Source organism: Protopterus annectens, chromosome 4.part0, assembly GCF_019279795.1.
Source record: "Protopterus annectens isolate FY-2018-M chromosome 4.part0, PAN1.0, whole genome shotgun sequence".
Classification (NCBI taxonomy): domain Eukaryota; kingdom Metazoa; phylum Chordata; order Ceratodontiformes; family Protopteridae; genus Protopterus; species Protopterus annectens.
Window position 1 is genome coordinate 1027198858 of NC_056733.1, and position 22172 is coordinate 1027221029.

The 22172-nt window shown below is 44.5% G+C and overlaps 1 protein-coding gene across 3 annotated transcripts in view; it reads left to right on the top strand.

Annotated features, from left to right (window-relative positions):
• Positions 1-22172, top strand: part of LOC122799718 (5-phosphohydroxy-L-lysine phospho-lyase-like) — a 789953-nt gene that overhangs the window by 215208 nt on the left and 552573 nt on the right. For all 3 annotated transcript variants that reach the window (XM_044068965.1, XM_044068964.1, XM_044068963.1), the window contains exon 3: positions 11167-11326. In XM_044068965.1, the coding sequence (XP_043924900.1) occupies positions 11167-11326 (160 nt within the window). The remainder of the gene's footprint in view (positions 1-11166; positions 11327-22172) is intronic.

A 22172-nucleotide genomic window follows, 5' to 3' on the forward strand; every position in this document is an offset into this window, starting at 1 on the left:
AATCCTGATTCCTTACCTCCAGCCCCTGTTAAACGTGACAGATACTACAGAGTCCCTGACTCACATAAATTTCTGTATAAAAGCCCTGTAGCTGACCCTGAAACTATTTCTCAGGGACCCAAAGGAGTTAAGGCCTCATCAGCCAAGAATCCAGTTCCCTCTGACAGAGATTCCAGGGCATTAGACAGATGGGGAAAGAAAGTATATATGTCTGCAACTTTAGCAATGAGAGCCTTAAATTGCCAGTTTCACATGCTAAAATATCAGCAATTTTTACTGTCTCAGTTAAAACAAAAACGTGCTTCCAGAATCAGATCCTCCTAATTTTAAAGAAATGCAGGATTTATTGCATGCAGCTGAACAAGTGGGAAAGCATACTTTGCAATGTGGGTTTGATTCTCTAGAGGCCTCCTGCAGAGCAGCAGTTACAGGCTCTGTCATTAGAAGACATGCTTGGTTAAAAGAACATACGTTACCAGATCATGTTAAAGCAAAATTATTGGATGCACCTTTACAGCAGGATGTGTTGTTTGGAGTTAAGGCAGAAGAGGTACTAAAGAAAATGGAGGATAAGGCAAAAGTAATGCAAACGGTGAAGGATTTCTTACAGGTTCAGCCTCCTAGATTTAGCAGAAACTGGCCAACTAAGAATTGGTCCTTTCCAATTGCAGACAGACCTCAAAGGGGAAGATACAGATGTCCAAGAGGTAGAGGTCAAACACAAGGTACTTACAGGCCTCGACAATGGATTGCATCAGGCCAGAAAGAAGGGGAAGACAGGCCCCAACCATATAAAAAACAGCTCCAGTGACTTCCCACTACAGCTGCCGAACAAATCCTTATTGGCAGCCCCCTTGGGAGGAAAACTGGCACTCTTCTATCACAATTGGCAAATGATCACCAAAGACAAATGGTTCTCAACATTGTATTTCAAGGTTACAGGTTCCACTTTCACACTCTGCCAAGGTTAAAAGGAATGTCAAATCTGCCACCAAATCAATGGGCAGAGGCTCAAAAACAAATTACAGCACTCATGGATATGAGAGCTATTCAAAAGGCACCATCACAGGAGCAAGGACAAGGATTTTACTCAAGACTCTTTCTGGTACCCAGAAAGGGCAAAGCATCGAGGCCCATTCTGGATCTTTCATCACTAAACACTTACCTGGATGTTCCGAAATTCAAAATGTTGACATTACAGCAGCTTCTTCCCATGCTGGGCAAGAAAGCTTGGCTCGTGACTTTGGACCTCAAAGAGGCATACCTGCATGTCCCTATCAGACAAAACTGCAGAAGATACCTCAGATTCATAGCGGGTTCAATGCAGTACCAATTCTCTGCACTGCCCTTTGGCTTATCTACTGCACCCAGGGTCTTCACAAAGTGCCTGGCACCAGTAATTGCATTTTGCAGACAGAAAGGAATTCAGATTTATCCGTACCTAGACGACTGCCTGATTCAAGCAGAGAGCAAGGACATTCTTCTAAAGCATCTGGCGTTTGTAAAACAGTTATTAAGTTGCCTGGGGTACACAGTAAACGAAAAGAAATCTAAACTAGTGCCCTCACAAGAGATTATATTCCTGGGTGCCAGCTTGAACACAACAGCCCAGATGGCTTATCTCACGCCAGACAAACAAGGACAACTGACTCAATACTTTCAATTGATGGCAACAAAGACTCAACTCCCTGCAAGAAAAATTCTGCAGGCCTTGGGTTACATGGCATCTTGCATACTACTAATTCCATATGTCAGACTGCATATGAGGAAACTACAATGGTACCTAAAGAATGTATGGTCTCAACACTGTCAAAGTTTGGAAACAGTTATACCACTAATCCCTTGCCTTCAACAGGAGTTTCAATGGTGGGCTCAAGCTTGTCACCTCAACAAGGGACAGCCTGTTACACTACCCACAGCCAGGCAAACACTGACAACAGATGCATCGGATTACGCCTGGGGAGCACACATGGCAGGCAAATGTATTCAGGGCATGTGGCCCGCAGAACAAAGGCATCTTCACATCAATCAAAAAGAGATGCTAGCTGTACAAAATGCCATTATAGCTTTCAAGGACCTGCTGCATCCAGGACAACTACTGATAAAGACAGACAACACTACAGTTATGTGGTACATAAACAAGCAAGGGGGCACTCACTCCTACCCCCTATGCAGACAAGCTATGACCTTGTGGAACACAGCTATAAATCTTCAAGTTCATCTGCAAGCACAATTCCTACCAGGAGACAAAAACACACTGGCAGACGACTTAAGCAGAAACATCATGGATCCCCACGAATGGGAGTTGAATTCACAAATATTCAGAATGATAACAGAAATGGTGGAGACCGGACATAGATCTGTTTGCATCCCCAGTAAACTGCCAGCTACAAAAATTCTGCACAAGGAGGTACCATCCACAAGCATGGAAAGTGGATGCCCTCTTATTCAGCTGGGAGAACCTACAACTATATGCTTTCCCACCACTACCTCTCCTGCCAAAGGTACTCATAAAAGCCAGGCAGGAAGAGCCAAAGATGATCCTGATTGCACCAGACTGGCCACGCCAGCACTGGTACCCAATCCTAAGGAGCTTAGCACAAGAACCACCCTGGATTTTGCCTCAAAGCCCACATCTGCTGACTCAGCACAACAAACAAATACTACACAGCCAGCTAAAGACCTTAAACCTAGCTGCATGGAAGATTCCTTAGTCAAGCAAGCAATGCCTCTCTCCAAAGCTGTTATGGATGTCATTCTGGAGGCCAGAAGGCCTAGTACCAGGAAAGCCTATTCGGATAAATGGAAGAGATTCTGTGCCTGGAACCAAGCTCACAGCCTTGATCTTCTTGTCCCAAACATTCCTCAGATACTACAATACTTAACTGAGATGCTGGACAAAGGGCTCTCTTTTTCATCCATCAATATCCACGCCTCTGCCATCTCTGCTCATTACAACACGGATCCACCAATTTTCTCTAATCCTCTGTTAAAACAGTACCTCAGAGGGGCTAAAAACATAAGACCGCCCCGCAGAGCACCTACTCCAACTTGGGACCTCAACTTTGTTTTGGAGAAGCTAACTTTACCGCCTTTTGAGCCAGCCAACACAGCAGAATTGAAATATATCTCTTGGAAAACTGCTCTGCTCCTGGCAATAACATCAGCACGAAGAGTTTCAGAATTACAGGCACTAATGGCAGTGGAACCTTTCCTCATTTTCCACCAGGACAGGATGTCTTTAAGAACTAACCCTACGTTCATGCCAAAGGTGGTATCCAGTGTGGCTCTAAACCAAACTATTCGCCTACCAACTTTTTATCCTAAACCACAGAATAAAGGGGAGAGACTACTGCACTCTTTGGACATTCACAGGCAGTTACGCTTCTACTTGGATAAAACCAAAGTTTTCAGAAAATCTGAACAATTACTGGTAGGATATGCTGCAGGAGCACAGGGAAAAGCCATTTCAAAACAGACCATTTCAAAATGGATAGGTCACTGCATTACGTTTCTGCTACACATACCATGGAAAACCTGTACCTAGCAGCATTAGATCTCACTCCACCAGGGCAATAGCCACTTCAACTGCCTACCTCAGGGGAGTACCTACCAAGGATATTTTGGAAGCAGCAACTTGGAGTTTTGTACATACCTTCACCAAGCATTACCATCTGCCTCTATACTCTAAATCCAGAGCTGGCTTCGTCACTGCTGTGCTGCAGGGCCTTATAGCCACCCCTAATGCTTTATAGAACCAGCCACCCTTCCTCAGCTTTGGGATTCTACCCAAGTGTAATGACTGCAGCAGTGTAACACGATGAACATAGTACAGTTTTGTACCTACCATAAATGTAGATGTTCGAGTGTATACACTGCTGCAGTCCAGGTTACCCTCCCTCCTTCCCCTCTTACTGCTGGTACATACCTATGTCTTCTACCCTTACTACATATGGGGAGTATTTGCTGGTAGCTGTAAGTTTTTTTTGCTTTTCTTATGTATGTTTTATTAGCAATTGGAATTGCCTATCTATTTAGAGGCACCTGACATCTGGGGCAAGAAAAACTGAAGAAAATGGCGTCGGCTGCATCTTATATACCCCTGTCGCACTGACGTCAGGGAGGAAGCGACAGCAACCGACGCCAGACCAAGACTTTGGAACTCGGGCCGACTGGAGAAACCGCCTAACGGCAGGATAACCCAAGTGTAATGATTGCAGCAGTGTATATACTCGAACATCTACATTTATGGTAGGTACAAAACTGTACTTTCTCTGGTGCAGTGGCAAATTTCCCTTGTCATTATGAACACCAGTTCAGATCACCCCTGAAAAGAGGCTACTGACCTTGTGGGACTAACCCAGTCAACAAAACATAAGTAAAATACATGTGTGTGTGTGTGTGTGTGTGTGTGTGTGTGTGTGTGTGTGTGTGTGTGTCAATCAGTATGCATATATACACTTACAGTGCTACCATTAGATTGGTTAATTTTGGATAATATCGGCCTATGTATGGTCAACCCACATTGGTTGGCACTAAATATGGTCAACAGTTGCACGATACAGGATGATTCCCCAGAAATTGTACAATCTCAAAGTTAGTTTTACCATTAGCAGGGGGTGGAGGGATGTAGGGACGGGCTAGGCCCCTCTCCAAAACACTTTGTGTTAATATATATATATATATGTAGATATATATATAAAACGTTCCAAGGAGTAACTATGCGCAGATGGGTGTCGACATTTGAGATTTGATGACTCATTACTTCTTTTCATACCTGTCAACCATACTGAATTGCTCTGTAAATACCAGTTTTGAGGGCGAAATATTGGGGTGCCAAGAATTGTCATGTGGCCTCTTTAATTTCCTGTTTTTTTGTTTTTTTTTTACTCCGGATGTCATCACGTGCAGGGCATGCACGATGACGTCAGCTTCTGCCGACCAGTATGACAGCACATCTTTCTTTCCCAGCTTGGCTCCTCCTCCAGGTAAAAAAAAATTGTAACGGTAGCTTCTTTTATTTACATACACAGTTGCAGGCAGGAGAATCTTTTTACTTATAGGTTCATAGGTAAGTACTAGGCTATTGGCCCAAGGCCCTATGTTAGCATAACCAACAAGGTTCCTTGGCTTTCTCCACCCAAGAAGGTTAATTTCCTGTGTCCCTGTCGAGCAGGGCCACAGAAGTGATCCCTGGGTTGAATTTCCTATTTCCCATCCATTCATCAAGATTTTTCTTGAAGAGTGCTAGTGAGGAACTCTGCTTGACATAGATAAGTAGCTTGTTCCAGAGTATGGGAAGGAATCAATCCCTCCAGCATGTTCTGTTTATTGTGGTGGCAAGGTTTAAGTCTCTAGAACGTGTAGCTCGGAGGGACTGGGATTTCTTTAGGTGTAGAATGTCCAACAACTCTGGGTTTGACATAGCTTTGTATGTTAAGCAGAGATCACCTCGGAGTAGGTGATATACTACGGAGTAAAGCTGGAGTTTTTTGAGACGGTCAGTGTAGGGCATATGTTTGGATCCCATAATCCTCTTTGTGAGGTATTTTTGTGGCCTTTCCAGCTGTTGCAGATGTCTTGTGAGGTACATTCCAAAAGGGGCGTTGTACTCAATAATGGGTCTAATGAGAGCTGAGTAGAGGGGAACACTGACTTCTTTTTTCTTGGATGAGAACCCTTTCGTGATGAAGTGTGCCACGTTGAAGGATTTCCTGACTACTGTGGCGATGTGATTATTAAAGGAAAGACTACTGTCCACCTGAGTCCCAAGGTCTCTTATCACATCTTTGGCGTTGTGGACTGCCACCTATGTGGTAGTTCATGGGTACAGAGTTTTTTCCTAAGGGGATGACAATGCACTTTTTGTCATTGAGCTTGAGGCCATGGCTCTGACACCAGGCATCAGTCTCAGTGAAGCCCTTCTGTAGGATATCCACGTTGTTAGGGGACTTGACTATGGCACCTAATTAGCAGTCATCTGTGATCTTTGTCAGCCAGAGGCTCTCTGTGTTAGCCCGTACTTCAGAGAAGTAGATCCCAAACAGGAGAGGACCCAAGACTGAACCCTGTGGTACTCCACTTGTCACAGGTTTGAAGTCAGATTTGTAGTCTGCAACTTTTAAAGTGTGGGTTCTGTCAGTGAGCCAGTTGGCAACCCATCTTGTTACGTATGGATTTATACCCAGGTTAGTGAGTTTATCTATGATTCCAGAATGGGGGATGGTGTTGAAAGCCTTTGCGAGGTCAAGATAGGCTGTGTGAACTGCCTTACCCTCATCTGCGGCCTTGGTGACTGTTTCAAACAAGTCAATCAGGTTCAGAAGGCATGATCTGCCTTTCATAAACCCGAACTGTGTGGGGTCCAGAGTTTGGAGGTTACCAATGTGTTTTTTTGAGTTCCATGATGATACGTTCTATGGCCTTGCAAACCAGGCTCGTCAGGCTAATAGGGCAATAGTTCCTGGGGTCTGTGGTGGCTCCCCCTTTGTGGAGTGGTATAACTGTTGCTGTGCGCCATTCAGTGGGTACAAAGCCTATCGTGAGGCTTTGATTGAACATAGTGCTTAGGTGGGGGGCCAGTTCATTCTGAAGTTTGAGTAGAACGCAGCCTGGGATGTTGTCCGGTCCTATGGATGCTGTGTTCTTGGCTTTAGAGAGTGCAGTTTTTACATGCTCAGTTGTGATTGCAGGGGCACTGCATTCATCTGGTATGGACATGGGGCCTTTAGGGGGTGAAGGGGGTAAAGTTAGCACTGAACCTATCAGCCAGGATGTTGGCGATATCAGTTGGTTCTGTAATTTTCGTGCCATTGTGCTGTAACTCAGTGCAGATCTGGGTGTTGCCATTGAGATTCTTGACATAGCTATAGAATGCTTTGTGGTTGTCCTTAGAGTCAGTGGCGATCTTGTTTTCATAGCTGGCTTTGGAAGATTTTATGAGGGATCTCAGCTTCTTACTGAGGCTGACCAGGGAGCTCCTCCACTCATGGGACTTTACTCTCTTTTGCCACAGTTTCTTCCTTCTGTTGTAGAGTTTGTTTATAACAGGGGACCACCAGATTGGCTTCCTTTTTTTGGAGGATCGCATCTTGGTTCTGTTAGGGATAGCACAATCCATGCACTTGTGTAAGTGCTTATAGAGTTCATTTGTATAAGATTCGGCAGTCGTAATTGTATTGTCCATCTACATGGATGTCGTGAAGTTGGCCACTTCTGTCTTAAAAAGCATGAAGTTGGCTTTGGAGAAATGTTTTACAGTGGTTTCCTTAATGGGGGGTGGGGGCGGGATGTGGATATCTATGGTGATTAGCTTATGGTCAAATCTGACCGAGGAGTTGACTTCAGGTGTGGAACACCGGTCACTTATGTTGGTAATGACTAAGTCTAGGATATTATTGCCCCTGGTGGGGGTGTGGAGAAGTTGATCCAAGGGATTGAAGTTTATGAATTTTAGAAAGTGTTGTGCCAAGGAGTTGGTACATGAGTAGTTTTCCCAGCTAATGGTGGGTTAGTTGAAATCACCCATTATTAGGGTGTTTGGTTGAACCCTAATATTTTCTAGTATATCAAAAAGAGGAGTGGGAATCCTGGTGCATGGTGGGGGATCTGTAGCAAGCTACAATATGGATTGCAGTTTTGCCCAGAGTTAGTTGCACTTAGATAATTTCAGATGCATTATGTTTGGCAGCTAGCCTGGAGGTGTGGTTATCCTTAATTAATATGGACACACCTCTGCCCTTGGTGTTCCGGTCCTGGTTAGATGGCCATATTGTATTAGTTATATCCTGGTAGTGCAGGGGTGCTCTCTGGAGCCTTGAACCAGGTTTCTGTCACCGCACAGTTATAGATGTTCTCCATTTTAAGGAGTGCCTCGAGTGAGTGCATTTTGAGATTTAGACTTCTAGCGTTGAGTAGCATTACCCTCAGTTTTTGCTTGCCTGTATCTGTTATGGTTGGCAGTGCATCTTTCTTCCATGACTCGGCTCCTCCATGTAAAAAATGTAATTGTAACTTATGTACTGGCTGCAGGTAGAATATTTTATGAAACGTTTTACTTAACGGCTGCAGGAGAAACTGTGTATAACATGAGAAATGTTTTACTTAACAGCTGCAGGAGAAACTGTGTTTAACATGAGAAACGTTTTTACTTAATGGCTGCAAGAGAAACTGTGCTCAACATATCTTAAGAGCCGTTTACTTTATTACTTAAGAGCTGCTGCATTTTAATTATTTAACTTAAGTAATGGCTGCAGGAGGTGTGTGTGTTGGTATGTGGGTGGGTGTGGGTGTGTGTGGGTGTACACACACAGACCCTTATAATATGGCAAGAAAAAAAGTCTACTACCTGTGCATCATATCTGCTCTTCACATGGAGAAAGCTAGTGCAAAACATCTAGACCTCACATTAAATCACAGATAATGTTGTTATTTGTCTTTCGGCTTTTTCCCGGTTAGGGGTCGCCACAGCGGAACTCCGGTTCGCTAATGATTGGCAGTAAACTTTCAAGAGCGCCGAGGTGCCAGCTCGATGTCCAACTTTCAACGAAGGCGCTCCCATTTACGCATGTCTTTCGGATGCCCACCCAACCGTGGGGAGGACATGCAGACTCCACACAGAAGGCACTCCCCGCACTCCAGCGGAGAATCGAATGGGAGAACCTCTTGCTGTGAGGCAACAACGCTACCGCTGCACCACCGTGGTTATTCAATCACAGATAATAATACCCATTTGTTAACAAGGAAGGTTAAGTGACTTGCTCAAGGTCACACAGTAGACAAATGAGGGCTGAGGGAATCAAACCCTGTACCACAGGAATAAAGTATGTAATTAAGTGTTTAAGCACAGCTACATTCAGACTACATTAAAAAGACATGGTGTTTTGCTATGTATATGGAGTAATTTAGAAATGTGGCATTGATTGTAAAGGTAGAAATACCTTTTTGGCCCCCCACACCTGTCAGCTATTAGACTAGTAGGAATGATCACTGCTCATTTATTCTGTTTTGTGGTGAGAGGCAATCCTAATGCGACTACCATGGAGGCTGCCATCAGAATATTTTACCACGTAGCCCTAAAGTCCCTGTCTGCTTCTTAAATGCTGCAGGGGAGGATGTGCAATGGGAGTAGTGTGAGGTAATCATTTACTTTCACTGGCTACATACCCCTCAGGCAGGATCTATGGCTAAATATAGAGTCGCCAGATTTGTTTCCGCAAAAAAAAAGTTAATTTGGCACATTATCAGCTGCAGCAAAGAAATGTAAAAAAAAAAAACATTGTGTTTAGAGGGTGGCAGGGAAGGCCCCCCAACACCACTGTCTTGATTAAGTATATTAACTCTTTGATTGCATATAATATGGGATAAGGAGAAATGTCCTTAATTCCCAGTGAGGAACAGTCTCTCTCTATTCCATGGACATTTTTGATGAAACACAGACCTCAACAAAAAAGAATAGATTCCTTTTTCATCAGTGTACTACTTGACCAGCTGCAGGATACCCGTAAAGTAGCCCTGGTCCCTTTGAGCAGATGGTGCTGCCTAAATCTTGGGGCTGTACCAAAGATGCACTGGGGGCAGATGTGTCAGCAAAGTGCCTCTCGATCTGGCAGACAAGCATGTGCTGCTACTTCAGTCATTTTACTCGTCTTCCATCTCGTACAGCCACTGGACACTTGAATCCAGGCTTACTGGGAGTTAACCAAGGCTCCATCCTTCTGTGTCACAGCCAGCAGAAGTAAAACATTTAGTAGCAGTTTCTGGCTGTACTGCTTGGCAACACCAATGTTTTTGCATAGTATATTTTACTTGCGTACTTCAGTTATATGGAATATATAATCACCCTTTATGCTGATGAGTTTTAGTACCAAAATAAGGAAGAGGTAACCAAATGCTGTATTTAATTGTGTGTGTGTGTGTGTGTGTGTGTGTGTGTGTGTGTGTGTGTGTGGTGGGGGGGTGGGAGTCATGCACGTGTGTGTAAATGTATATACATATCTAAGTTGATCTGACTCACATTATATCGACTCACATGTAATTAAAGAAAACTCATTGATCTTATAACATCGATAAGCAGCTTTGCATGCCCCAGGACATAATTCTGGAACATGCAAACACTCTATAATCATTTTTTTCAGGGGGTCAAGCTCCCCTACAACCCTAGTGTGGAGTGCTGTGCACACCACACCTCCAGCTACTTATATATACCAACTCTGAGTTCATACAGTGAAAGGAAAAGGTCATTTTTCCAGCCATGGCATTAAGATGAACTCGCACCACTGTCTGTAGCTTCCCTGTCACCAAAATGTAAAATCCAGGAAAGCTACCAACAAAATGAGCAGTGAATGAACTTGAGTTTAGTCATACCTGTATATGAGTGAGAAGGAGCACACGTGCACACACAAATCTATGTATACATTGAATTAAATATAGCATTTTGCTGTCTGTTCCTTATTTTTGTACTAAAATTCATCAACAGAAAATAGTTGTTGAGATGCAGAAAGGAGAAGGCAAGGCATTTAAAAAATTAAGCCACCTAGGGATAAAGCCCAAAGATCCTGAGTTTGACTAGTGATTTGCATGCTTGACAGCAGGCAGGGAGATTGCCCATGCCCATCCTACAGAGGGGGACATTGGTATTCACCTGCCTTGTTCCTCAGCTCCCATGATTGGCCACAGACTGTATTAATGTACACATTCTGTATTGCTCTTGGCTGAGTGATGGGCTGGACAGTTATTGTGACAAAACTAAATGTAGCCTTATGGGAATACCATTGTAGCTCACGTTCGTATCCCAGACTCTCCCAAGCAGAGTACGTGGTTACCCACCATAATTAGTAGGTCCAGGATATGAGCTTTTGCTGGTGTGTACTTTTGCATATTTGAAATACCTTGCTTTCTACTCTAGCTAGCAGCTTGAACAGTGAACTTATGTTAATGTTACATGTTTTATGGAGCTTTCCTGTCTGGCAATATTGGCTATCACAATCCCTGCATCATGGCTCACAAAAATGCAGTCATAGTAGATGCTTATAACATATGACAGCATCCTTGCACAGAATTTAGTTAACACTTTTTTCTTCTTTCAGTAACCAAAAATATATGTATATTCTGGTGGATGGGCAACAATGTAGTAAATAATCTTTATTTTTCCCTTTTTCTTTGTAGTTGGACATGGCCACCCTGTTGTGGCCAAAGCTGCTTTTCAGCAACTGCAAGTCCTAAACACAAATGCCAGGTTTCTCCATGACAATATTGTCCAATATGCCACAAGACTGTCCTCTACACTGCCTGAAAAGCTCTGCATTTTCTATTTTGTCAACTCTGGGTAAGGAGTTTTGTCTGCTTATCTGTATGCTTTAGTTCAGCTGTAGATTTTGAATGACGTTATGTTGAAATTGTTTTGCACATTATACAAGCACGCACTGTAACGGTGTAGTGGCAGCTTTGTACATTTGGTGTTTTGTCTGTGTGTTAATTTTCTTTAAGCTTTAATTAAGCTGTAAATTCTGTATGACATGTTGAAATTGCATTGCACATTATATGCACTGTGATGGTGTAGTACCAGCTTTGTACACATGGCCTGCTCTTTGTATTTGCAGACTAAGGTTCATATCACTTAAGTAGCTGCTTATAGCCTGGCTTTTTGCCTAAGTAGTGCTTTATGTTTGCATAGTGTATTCTTGTATTTCCTCTTCACATCTGTGATCCATTAAGTAGTTAATTGTACCGTATTTATTTATTTTTATTTATTTTAAATTTGTTTACCGGGAAGGTCCGACTGGACACAGGTCCATTTTCAGCGGAGGCCCGGGGAATAAAGCTCCACTAATAGTACAATACAATAGATACACATTCACAGGATAAGTCATACACATTCACATACCTTCACCTTACTTAAGACGCAGGTGGTAAGATGTTCATCGTGCATACAGCTGCAGTCATAACAGATGGGTTATCCTGCCATCAGGCGGGTCCTCAGTCGGCCGAATTCCAAAGTCTAGGTCCGGCGTCGGTTGTCGTCGCTTCCTCCCTGACGTCAGTGCGGCAGAGGTATAAAAGAGCCAGCCGACACCATCTTCTTCAGTCTTTCTTGCCGCGTGGTGCCCGAAGCAGAAGCAGTTCGCAAGTGCCGGTCGGCCAGCTCCTGAGATTTACGAAAATATTTCAGCTGAAGTCTTCTTGAAAGCTAAGTACCCCGTTGGGGAAACTTTTCTTGACTCAGACCGATGTCAGACAAAGTTAATAATTGCATTTCATGTGGGAAGCAAATACCGCATAAGGATTTCCATTCTTTCTGTATTCCTTGCTTAGGCCCAGACCACGACGTCTCGGCCTGCCGTTTTTGTGCTAGATTCAACAAACGCACTATTAAGCGTCGGGCGGAGTTTGCCCACCACTATTTTGGTAAAAAATTTAATTACATTATGTCGTCGGATACTCCAACTCCAGTTTTGAGTAAAAGACGCAAAGATAAGGGCCGACATATGAGGTCCGCGACTTCTACCGACACCACGCTAAAGCAGACTACCGGTGCTCCGGTTCTCAGCAAGGCGCCTACGCAGCCCCTGAGTACCGATGACACTTCATTACCGGTGTCTTCTGTGCCCGAGGTCGCAGGCTCCTCGGCCCCCATTCCGACTACAGATACCGACGCCACTCTTGACGGGGAAACTCAGAGTTTAGACAGGCCTGCCACTTCTCAAGGTGTCTTCAGGCCTTCCTCCTTTTCCATTAAGGCTTTCACAAAATCTAAAGCAGCCATGAAAACTAAAAAACAAGGACCACAGACGCCCTCTCAAGGCCCCATGCCTAAAAAACAGATGCTCAAAATGGCTGAGGATTTGATTACTCTTATCAGGGGTTCTCAACCCCCCTCGGACAAAAGGCCCAGATTGGAGGAAGACTACCCTTCCTCAGATCAAGCCTCTATTACCTCAGAACATTCTGAGGACCAGGAATATACATATTCCCCTTTTGAAGACTCTGATGCAGAGGAGTCTATTCCTCGTCTCCCCTGAGGACTATTCTTTTGGGGAAACCCTACATACCTTGAGGGAACACTTTCACTGGGAAGGCCAAGATTACTCAGATTCCAAGAAAAGGCTCAGGGATTTTCTCTTGCTTCCCCAGCACAGGCCTCTGGCTATCCCTCCTGTCTTAGATATATTAAATGATGTGTACACAGAAGCCAGCCTCAACCCAGATTTTTTACCTCCAGCTCCTGTTAAACCTGACAGGTATTACAGGGTTCCTGATTCACACCAGTTCCTATACAAAAGCCATGCTGCTGACCCAGAAACTATTTCACAGGGTCCCAAGGGAATTAAGGCCTCTACTGCTAAAAACCCATTACCTTCAGAGAGAGATTCCAGATCTTTAGAAAGGTGGGGGGAAAAGGTGTACACCTCGGCCACTTTAACCATGAGGGCATTAAACTGTCAGTTCCATATGTTAAAGTATCAACAGTTTTTGTTACCTCAGTTGAAAAGCAAAATGACACAACCTGAGCAACCAGATTTAAAGGAGTTGCAGGATTTGTTGCATAGTGCAGAGCAAGTGGGTAAACATACCTTGCAGTGTGGATGTTCATCGTGCATACAGCTGCAGTCATAACAGATGGGTTCTCCTGCCGTCAGGCGGGTCCTCGGTCGGCCGAATTCCAAAGTCTATGTCTGGCGTTGGTTGTCGTCGCTTCTTCCCTGACGTCAGTGCGACAGGGGTATAAAGGAACCAGCTGACGCCATTCTCTTCAGTCTTTCTTGCCGCGCAGTGCCCGAAGCAGAAGTAGTTCGCAAGTGCCGGTCGGCCAGCTCCTGAAATTACGAAAATTTGGAAACCAAAGTCTTCTTGAAAGCTAAGTACCCCGTTGGGGAAACTTTTCTTGACTCAGACCGATGTCAGACAAAGTTAATAATTGTATTTCATGTGGGAAGCAAATACCGCATAAGGATTTCCATTCCCTCTGTATACCTTGTTTAGGCCCAGACCACGACGTCTCGGTCTGTCGCTTTTGTGCTACATTCAACAAACGCACCATTAAGCGTCGGGCGGAGTTCGCCCAGCATTATTTTGGAAAAACATTTAACTATATTATGTCGTCGGATACTGCGACTCCAGTTTTGTCTAAAAAAACGCAAAGATAAGGACCGACACACGAGGTCCGCGGCCTCTACCGACACCATGCTAAAGCCGACTACACGTGGTCCGGTTCTCAGCGAGGCGCCTACGCAGCCCCTGACTACCGACGACACTTCATTGGCTGTGTCTCCTGTGCCTGAGGTCGCAGACTCCTCGGCCCACACCCCGACTACAGATACCAAAGCCACTACTGGCGTTGAACCTCAAAATGTGGACAGGTCTACCTCCACTCAAGGTGTCTTCAGACCTTCCTCTTCTTTTTCCATTAAGGCTTTCACTAAGTCTAAAGCAGCCATGCTTTCTAAGAGACAAGCTACACAGGGCCCATCTCCAGGCCCCATGCCTAAAAAACAGATGCTTAAAATGGCTGAGGATTTAATTACTCTTATCAGGGGTTCTCAACCCCCACCGGACAAAAGGCCCAGAGTGGAGGAAGAATCACCCTCGTCTGATCAGGGCTCCATTATTTCAGAGCACTCTGATGATCAGGAACATTCTTACTCCCTTTTGAAGACTCTGATGCAGAGGAGTCCATTCCTTCTGTATCCCCCCCAGAGGATTATTCATTTGGGGAAACTTTGCATACCTTAAGGGAACACTTCCACTGGGAAGGCCAAGATTATTCAGATTCCAAGAAAAGGCTTAGGGAATTTCTCTTGCTACCTCAGCACAGGCCTCTGGCTATACCTCCTGTCTTGGACATCCTAGATGATGTTTACACGGAGGCCTGCCTTAACCCAGATTCTCTGCCTCCAACCCCAGTCAAGCCTGACAGGTACTACAGGGTTCCTGACTCACACCATTTTCTATACAAAAGCCATGCTGCTGACCCAGAAACCATCTCACAGGGCCCCAAGGGAATTAAGGCCTCCACTGCTAAAAATCCATTACCTTCTGAGAGAGATTCCAGATCCTTAGAAAGGTGGGGGGAAAAGGTATATACCTCGGCTACCTTAACCATGAGGGCCTAAACTGTCAGTTCCATATGCTAAAATACCAACAGTTTTTGTTATCACAATTGAAAAGTAAAATGTCACAACCTGAACAACCAGACTTGAAGGAGTTGCAGGATTTGATGCATAGTGCAGAACAAGTGGGTAAGCATACCTTACAATGTGGTTTTGATGCTCTAGAGGCCTCATGTAGAGCTGCTGTTACAGGAGCAGTCATACGTAGACATGCCTGGCTCAAGGAACAAACCTTGCCTGATCATGTCAAAGCTAAATTACTAGATGCCCCTCTACAAAAGGATGTATTATTTGGTGCTAATGCTGAGGAGGTATTAAGAAAAATGGAGGAAAAGGCTAAATCAATGCAAACTGTGAAAGATTTTCTACATGTACAACCCCCATGTTTCAGTAGAAATTGGCCTTCCAAAAATTGGTCCTTTCCAGCCACGGACAGACCCCAAAGAGGTAGATACAGGCGCCCGAGGGGCAGAGGACAATCCCAAGGATCATTTAGAGGCAGACAATGGCAAGCTCCTACACAAAGAGGTGGTGAGGATAACTCGCAATGACTTTCCCCTTTGCATGCCAAGCAAGACTCAAATGGCAGCACCCTTAGGAGGAAAACTGGCATTATTTTCAAAAAATTGGCATATTGTCACAAAAGACAAATGGATCCTGGACATTATAAACAGAGGCTACAGATTCCATTTTCACACCCTTCCAAAAATGAGAGGCATACCAAACCTGCCACACAATCAAAGGGCAGAGGCACAAAGGCAAATTACAGATCTTATAGACATGAAAGCTATTCAGGAGGTACCTACGCACGAACAAGGTCAAGGTTTTTATTCCAGACTATTCCTGGTACCAATGAAGGGAAAAGATTGGAGACCTATTCTGGATCTATCCATCCTAAACACATATTTACACGTACCAAAATTCAAGATGCTCACATTACAGCAGCTTCTTCCCATGCTGGGCAAGGAGTCTTGGCTGGTAACATTAGACCTCAAGGAGGCATACCTGCATGTCCCTATCAGACAATATTGCAGAAGATACCTCAGATTTCTTGCAGGTTCAACCCATTATCAATTCTCTGCATTGCCCTTTGGCTTATCTACTGCGCCCAGAGTGTTTACGAAATGCCTGGCATCAGTAATTGCCTTCTGCAGACTTCAAGGGATACAAATATACCCATATCTGGACGACTGCCTGATCCAAGTGGACAGCAAGCACATACTTCTGAAACACCTGGCGTTTGTAATAAAACTGTTGAACTTTCTGGGATACACAGTCAACAAAAAGAAATCAAAACTAATACCCTCTCAAACAATAATTTTCCTGGGTGCCAGCTTGAATACAAACACCCAGATGGCCTACCTCACGCCAGAGAAGCAAGGGCAACTATCTCAATACTTCAGCAAAATGGCAACCTTCACCAGGCTGACTGCAAGGAAAGTCCTGCAGGCTCTGGGATTCATGGCATCTTGCATCCTGCTGATCCCATGTGCAAAGCTGCATATGAGGAAACTTTAGTGGTACCTAAAAAACTTATGGTCTCAACACAGCCACAGTTTGGAAACAATTATACCACTCATTCCATGTCTTCAAAAGGAATTTCTGTGGTGGGCTCAAGCATGCCAAAGAAACATAGGTCTCCCCTTTTGCATACCTCAAGCAAATCAAATCATCACAACAGACGCCTCGGACTACGCCTGGGGGGCGCACATGACAGATCAGTGCATTCAGGGAAAATGGTCCCAAAAAGAGAAGCACCTACACATCAATCAAAAGGAAATGCTAGCAGTGCAAAATGCTATTATGGCCTTCAAAGACCTACTGCATCCAGGCCAGCTATTGATAAGGACAGACAACACCACAGTGATGTGGTACATAAACAAACAGGGAGGAACTCATTCATACCCCCTGTGCAGACTAGCCATGTCCCTTTGGAACACAGCTGTGGAACTGCAAATCCAACTTCAAGCACAATTCCTGCCAGGGAAGGAAAACACACTGGCAGGCAACCTAAGCAGAAATATGACAGATCCACACGAATGGAAGTTGCATCCTCAAGTTTTCGCAAAGATAACTCAGGCATGGGGACAGCCAGACATAGATCTCTTTGCTACCCACAGAAATTACCAACTAAAAAAATTTTGCTCAAGGACCTATCATCCACAGGCCTGGAAAGTGGACGCACTTTCTTTCAATTGGACAACATTGACAGTCTATGCCTTTCCACCTCTCCCTCTGCTGCCCAAAGTTCTATTAAAAGCCGGAGCAGAGAGGCCAAACATGATTCTCATTGCTCCAGACTGGCCAAGACAACACTGGTATCCACTCCTGAAGAGCCTGACGCATTCCCCACCATGGATCCTGCCTCTAGTGCCTCTTCTGTTGTCCCAGCACAACTTCAAAACTCTTCACATCTAGCCGCATGGAGAATCCCTTGATTTCCCAACAGACCCTCCTCTCCAAGGAGGTGCAAGATGTCATCTTGGAGGCCAGAAGACCTTCTACTAGAAAAGCCTACTCCGCCAAATGGAAACGGTTTTGTGCCTGGAATCAGAAAAAGGGCCAGAATCCTTGGGTAATAAATTTACCTCAAATATTACAGTACCTAGCTGAGATGTTAAACAGTGGACTTTCCTTCTCCTCCATCAAGATCCATGCTTCAGCCATTTCTGCACAATACAACACAGATCCTCCTTTATTCTCTCATCCTCTCTTAAGACAGTTCCTCAGAGGGGCTAAGAATATAAAACCCCCAAGGAAACCACCAGTCCCTGCTTGGGACCTCAACTTCATTTTGGAAAAACTGACCCTGCCTCCATTTGAGCCAGCTGCTTCAACAGAACTACAATATTTGTCATGGAAAACAGCCTTCCTTCTGGCTATCACCTCAGCACGCAGGGTCCCTCATGGCTGTGCAACCTTTCATCATTTTCCATCAGGACAGAGTTTCCTTATGAACCAACCCTTCCTTTATGCCAAAGGTAGTATCCAGTGTAGCCTTGAATCAGACTATCCACTTACCTACCTTTTACCCTAACCCACAAAACAAAGGGGAAAGACTACTACATTCCTTGGACATTCACAGACAACTTCGTTATTATTTGGACAGGACAAAGCCATTCAGAAAATCCGAGCAACTCTTTGTGTCCTATGCTACAGGTGCTCAAGGAAAGGCGATCTCCAAACAGACAATCTCAAAATGGATAGCCCACTGCATACGCTTTTGTTACTCATTTCATGGAAAAACTGTGACTTCAAGCATCAGATCCCACTCCACAAGGGCCACAGCTACCTCTGCAGCTTTCCTCAGGGGGGTTCCTACCAAGGACATTTTGGAAACAGCCACTTGGAGTTCTGTGCACACTTTCTCCAAACACTATCGCCTTCCACTTTACTCTAAATCTAGAGCGGGCTTTGCTACAGCAGTCCTGCAGGGCATCCTTGCTCCTCCTAGTTCCACTTAGTGCCTGCCACCCCTATTTAGCTTTGGGATTCTACCCATCTGTTATGACTGCAGCTGTATGCACAATGAACATAGTACAGTTTTGTACCTACCATAAATGTAGATGTTCGAGTGCTAATACAGCTGCAGTCCAGGTTTCCCTCCCTCCATCCCCTCTTAGGACAGGCCTTATGACAAACACCTCCTCATACAACCTGATTGGGGTATTCTTTTATGGAGTATTTGCTTGCAAACTACTGTTTTTTGATTATTCTATATTGCATTATTACATTAGTTTATGTTTTGCCTTCCTTCTGGGGGCACCTGACATCTGGGGCAAGAAAAACTGAAGAAGATGGCATCGGCTGGCTCTTTTATACCCCTGCCGCACTGACGTCAGAGAGGAAGCGAAGACAACCGACGCCGGACCTAGACTTTGGAATTCGGCCGACCGAGGACCCGCCTGACGGCAGGATAACCCATCTGTTATGACTGCAGCTGTATTAGCACTCGAACATCTACATTTATGGTAGGTACAAAACTGTACTTTTCACAGCACCCACGCTAAAGGATAACACTGCCCAAGATGCAAAATCCTTTACAGTTGCACTCTATGAGCACCTACAAGGATGCATGGATTGTGCCATCCCTAGCAAAATCAAGACTCACTCCCCTAAGAAAAGGAGACAAGTCTGGTGGACCCCTGCCATAAACAGGTTATACAACAAAAGGAGGAAACTAGTTCAGAAAAAAAGCAAATCCCAAGAAGGAATGACATCCCTGATCAGTATCAGTAAAAAACTAAGGTCCCTCGTAAAATCATCCAAGGCTAACTTCGAAAGAAAAATAGCCAAGGATTCAAAAGATAACCACAAAGCTTTCTTTAGCTATGTTAAGAATCTAAGTGGCAACTCACAGATATGCTCTGAGCTAGTGCAAAATAGCAAAAAATATACTGAACCTACTGATATTGCCAACATCCTGGCAGATAGATTCAGTGCAAACTTCACCTCCCTCTCACCTTCAAAAGGGCCCACAACAGTACCGGAAAAGTGTAGTGAACCGGAAATTACAGAAGCACAGGTAAAAACAGCCCTTTCAAAAGCCGAAAACACAGCATCAATGGGGCCAGATGGTGTTCCCAGGCTGCATCTTGCACGAACTACAGAACAAACTAACCCCCCACCTAAACACGCTGTTCAACCTCAGCCTCTCCACAGGCTATGTGCCCATAGAATGGCGCACAGCAATGGTTATTCCACTCCACAAAGGAGGGGCCACAACTGACCTGGTAACTATCGCCCCATAAGCCTGACTAGCCTGGTCTGCAAGGCTATGGAGTGCATCATCATGGAACTCATTAACAAAGACATTGGGAACCTCCAAACACTTGACCCGACCCAGTTCAGCTGTGTTAAGGGCAGATCATGCCTACTAAACCTGGTTGACTTCTTCGAGACAGTCACCAAGGCCATAGACGAGGGAAAGGTGGTTCACACAGCCTACCTTGATCTCGCCAAGACGTTTGACACCATTCCTCACTCAGATATTATAGAAAAACTCACCAGCCTGAACATAAACCCCTATATCACAAGATGGGTTGCCAACTGGCTTACAGACAGAACTCACACGGTAAGAATAGCGGGCTCCAGGTCCGACTCTAAACCAGTCACAAGTGGTGTCCTGCAAGGCTCGGTTCTGGGACCCCTACTGTTCGACATATATTTCTCAGAAGTACAGGCAAACACAGGAGGACTATGGCTAACCAAGTTCCCCGATGACTGCAAACTGGGAGCCATAATTGACTCTCTGGCTCACACGGACATCCTTCAAAAAGGCCTTACTGAGAGACACCCGGTGTCAAAGTCATGGCCTCAAGCTAAATGCCAAAAAATGCATATTCATCCCGTTTGGGAAAAACAAAACACCCACGAATTACCACATAGGTGGAAGCCCCCTTAATACAGAAGGGGTAATAAGAGATCTGGGGACCCAGGTAGATAGTAATCTCTCCTTTGACAATCATATTGCCAAAGTAGTTAGGAAATCCTTATATGTGGCCCATCTAATTACTAAGGGGTTCGCATCTAGAAATAAAGAGGTTATAGTACTCCTCTACTCGTCACTCATCAGACCCATCATAGAGTACAATGCCCTGTTTGGGATGTACCTCACAAGACATTTCCAACAGCTGGAAAGACCACAAAAGCACCTCACCAAGAGGATTACTGGCCTCAAACATATGTCCTATGCAGCCCGACTGAAAAAACTCCGGCTGTACTCAGTGACATATCGCTTACTCAGAGGTGATCTCTGCCTGACTTACAAAGCCATGTCCAACTCAGAATTAATGGACATGCTCCACCTAAAGAAATCCAAGTCACTGCGGGCCATGCGCTCTAGTGAGCTAAACCTCACCACAACAATAAATAGAACATGCTGGAGGGATAGATTCCGGTCACAGATACTCCCCATGCTTTGGAACAAATTCCTAACTACATTAAGCAGAGCCCCTCACTAACACTCTTCAAGAGAAACCTTGACGAGTGGATGGGTAGCAGAAAATACACCCCTGGGATCACTTCATTGTCTCTTCTTGACAGAGGCTCAGGTAATTAATCAATGTGGCGCCAAAAGCTGACGCACTGTGGCTAGGCTTATAAATGCCCTTGGGCAGATAGCCTAGTACCTACCTATGAACCTATAAAACTCTCCGACAAACTCAGCAGTTTTAAATCACTGCTTAAACAACATCTTAACCAGTCCTGGTCCTGTACATGCTCATCACAAGGTTAAAACTTTTTCATTGTACAATACTATCCAAATACTCTCAATAAACATATTGTCAACCTCTTACTAAAATGACAAAATGTTTATACAAAACTGCTGCCTGTACAATCCACTAGGTTGCATGTGTGCCTTCTCTTTAGTAACTTCCACCTCTGTAAAATCTTAGAATGTATATATATAAATGTAACTACTGTTTTGTATACAAGTAAATAGAAATGTAGCTACTCTGTGTTTGACTGGAACTTAGTATAATGCAATGTAAGCAAATAGAGCTTTTCTCTCCAGGCCTCCGCTGCAAATGGGTACTACCCAGTCAGACTTTCCCGGTAAACAAAGACAAATAAATAAAAAAATAAGTAAAATAAATACCTCACCATACACCTGCAACAATTGGAGACCACAAAAGTTTCTCACCAAGAAATTACAGAAGAAACTGAACAAGTCTTATGTGGAAAGACTGAAAGCCTTGTCACTGTATTCTGTCTCTTACAGTTTGCTAAGGGGTGACTTGTGCCTAGCTCACAGGGCAGTCTCTGACCCATCCCTAAAGGAAATGCTACACATTCATAAATCAAACTACAAGAGGGTCACTCTAGGGATCTTAACTTAGCCTCTGATATGAACAGGTCATGCTGGAGAGGTCGGTACATCTCCCAGAGACTGCCACTTCTCTGGAACAATCTTCCAAGTCACATGAAACAGAGCCCCTCCCTAACCCTCTTCAAATACAGCCTAGATCAATGGATGGGTGACCACAAATTCACTCCTGGGGGTGGCACCCATGCCCCTCCTGGAAAGAGGAAGTCGGTGTTAAGTACCATAGACCCTTACCT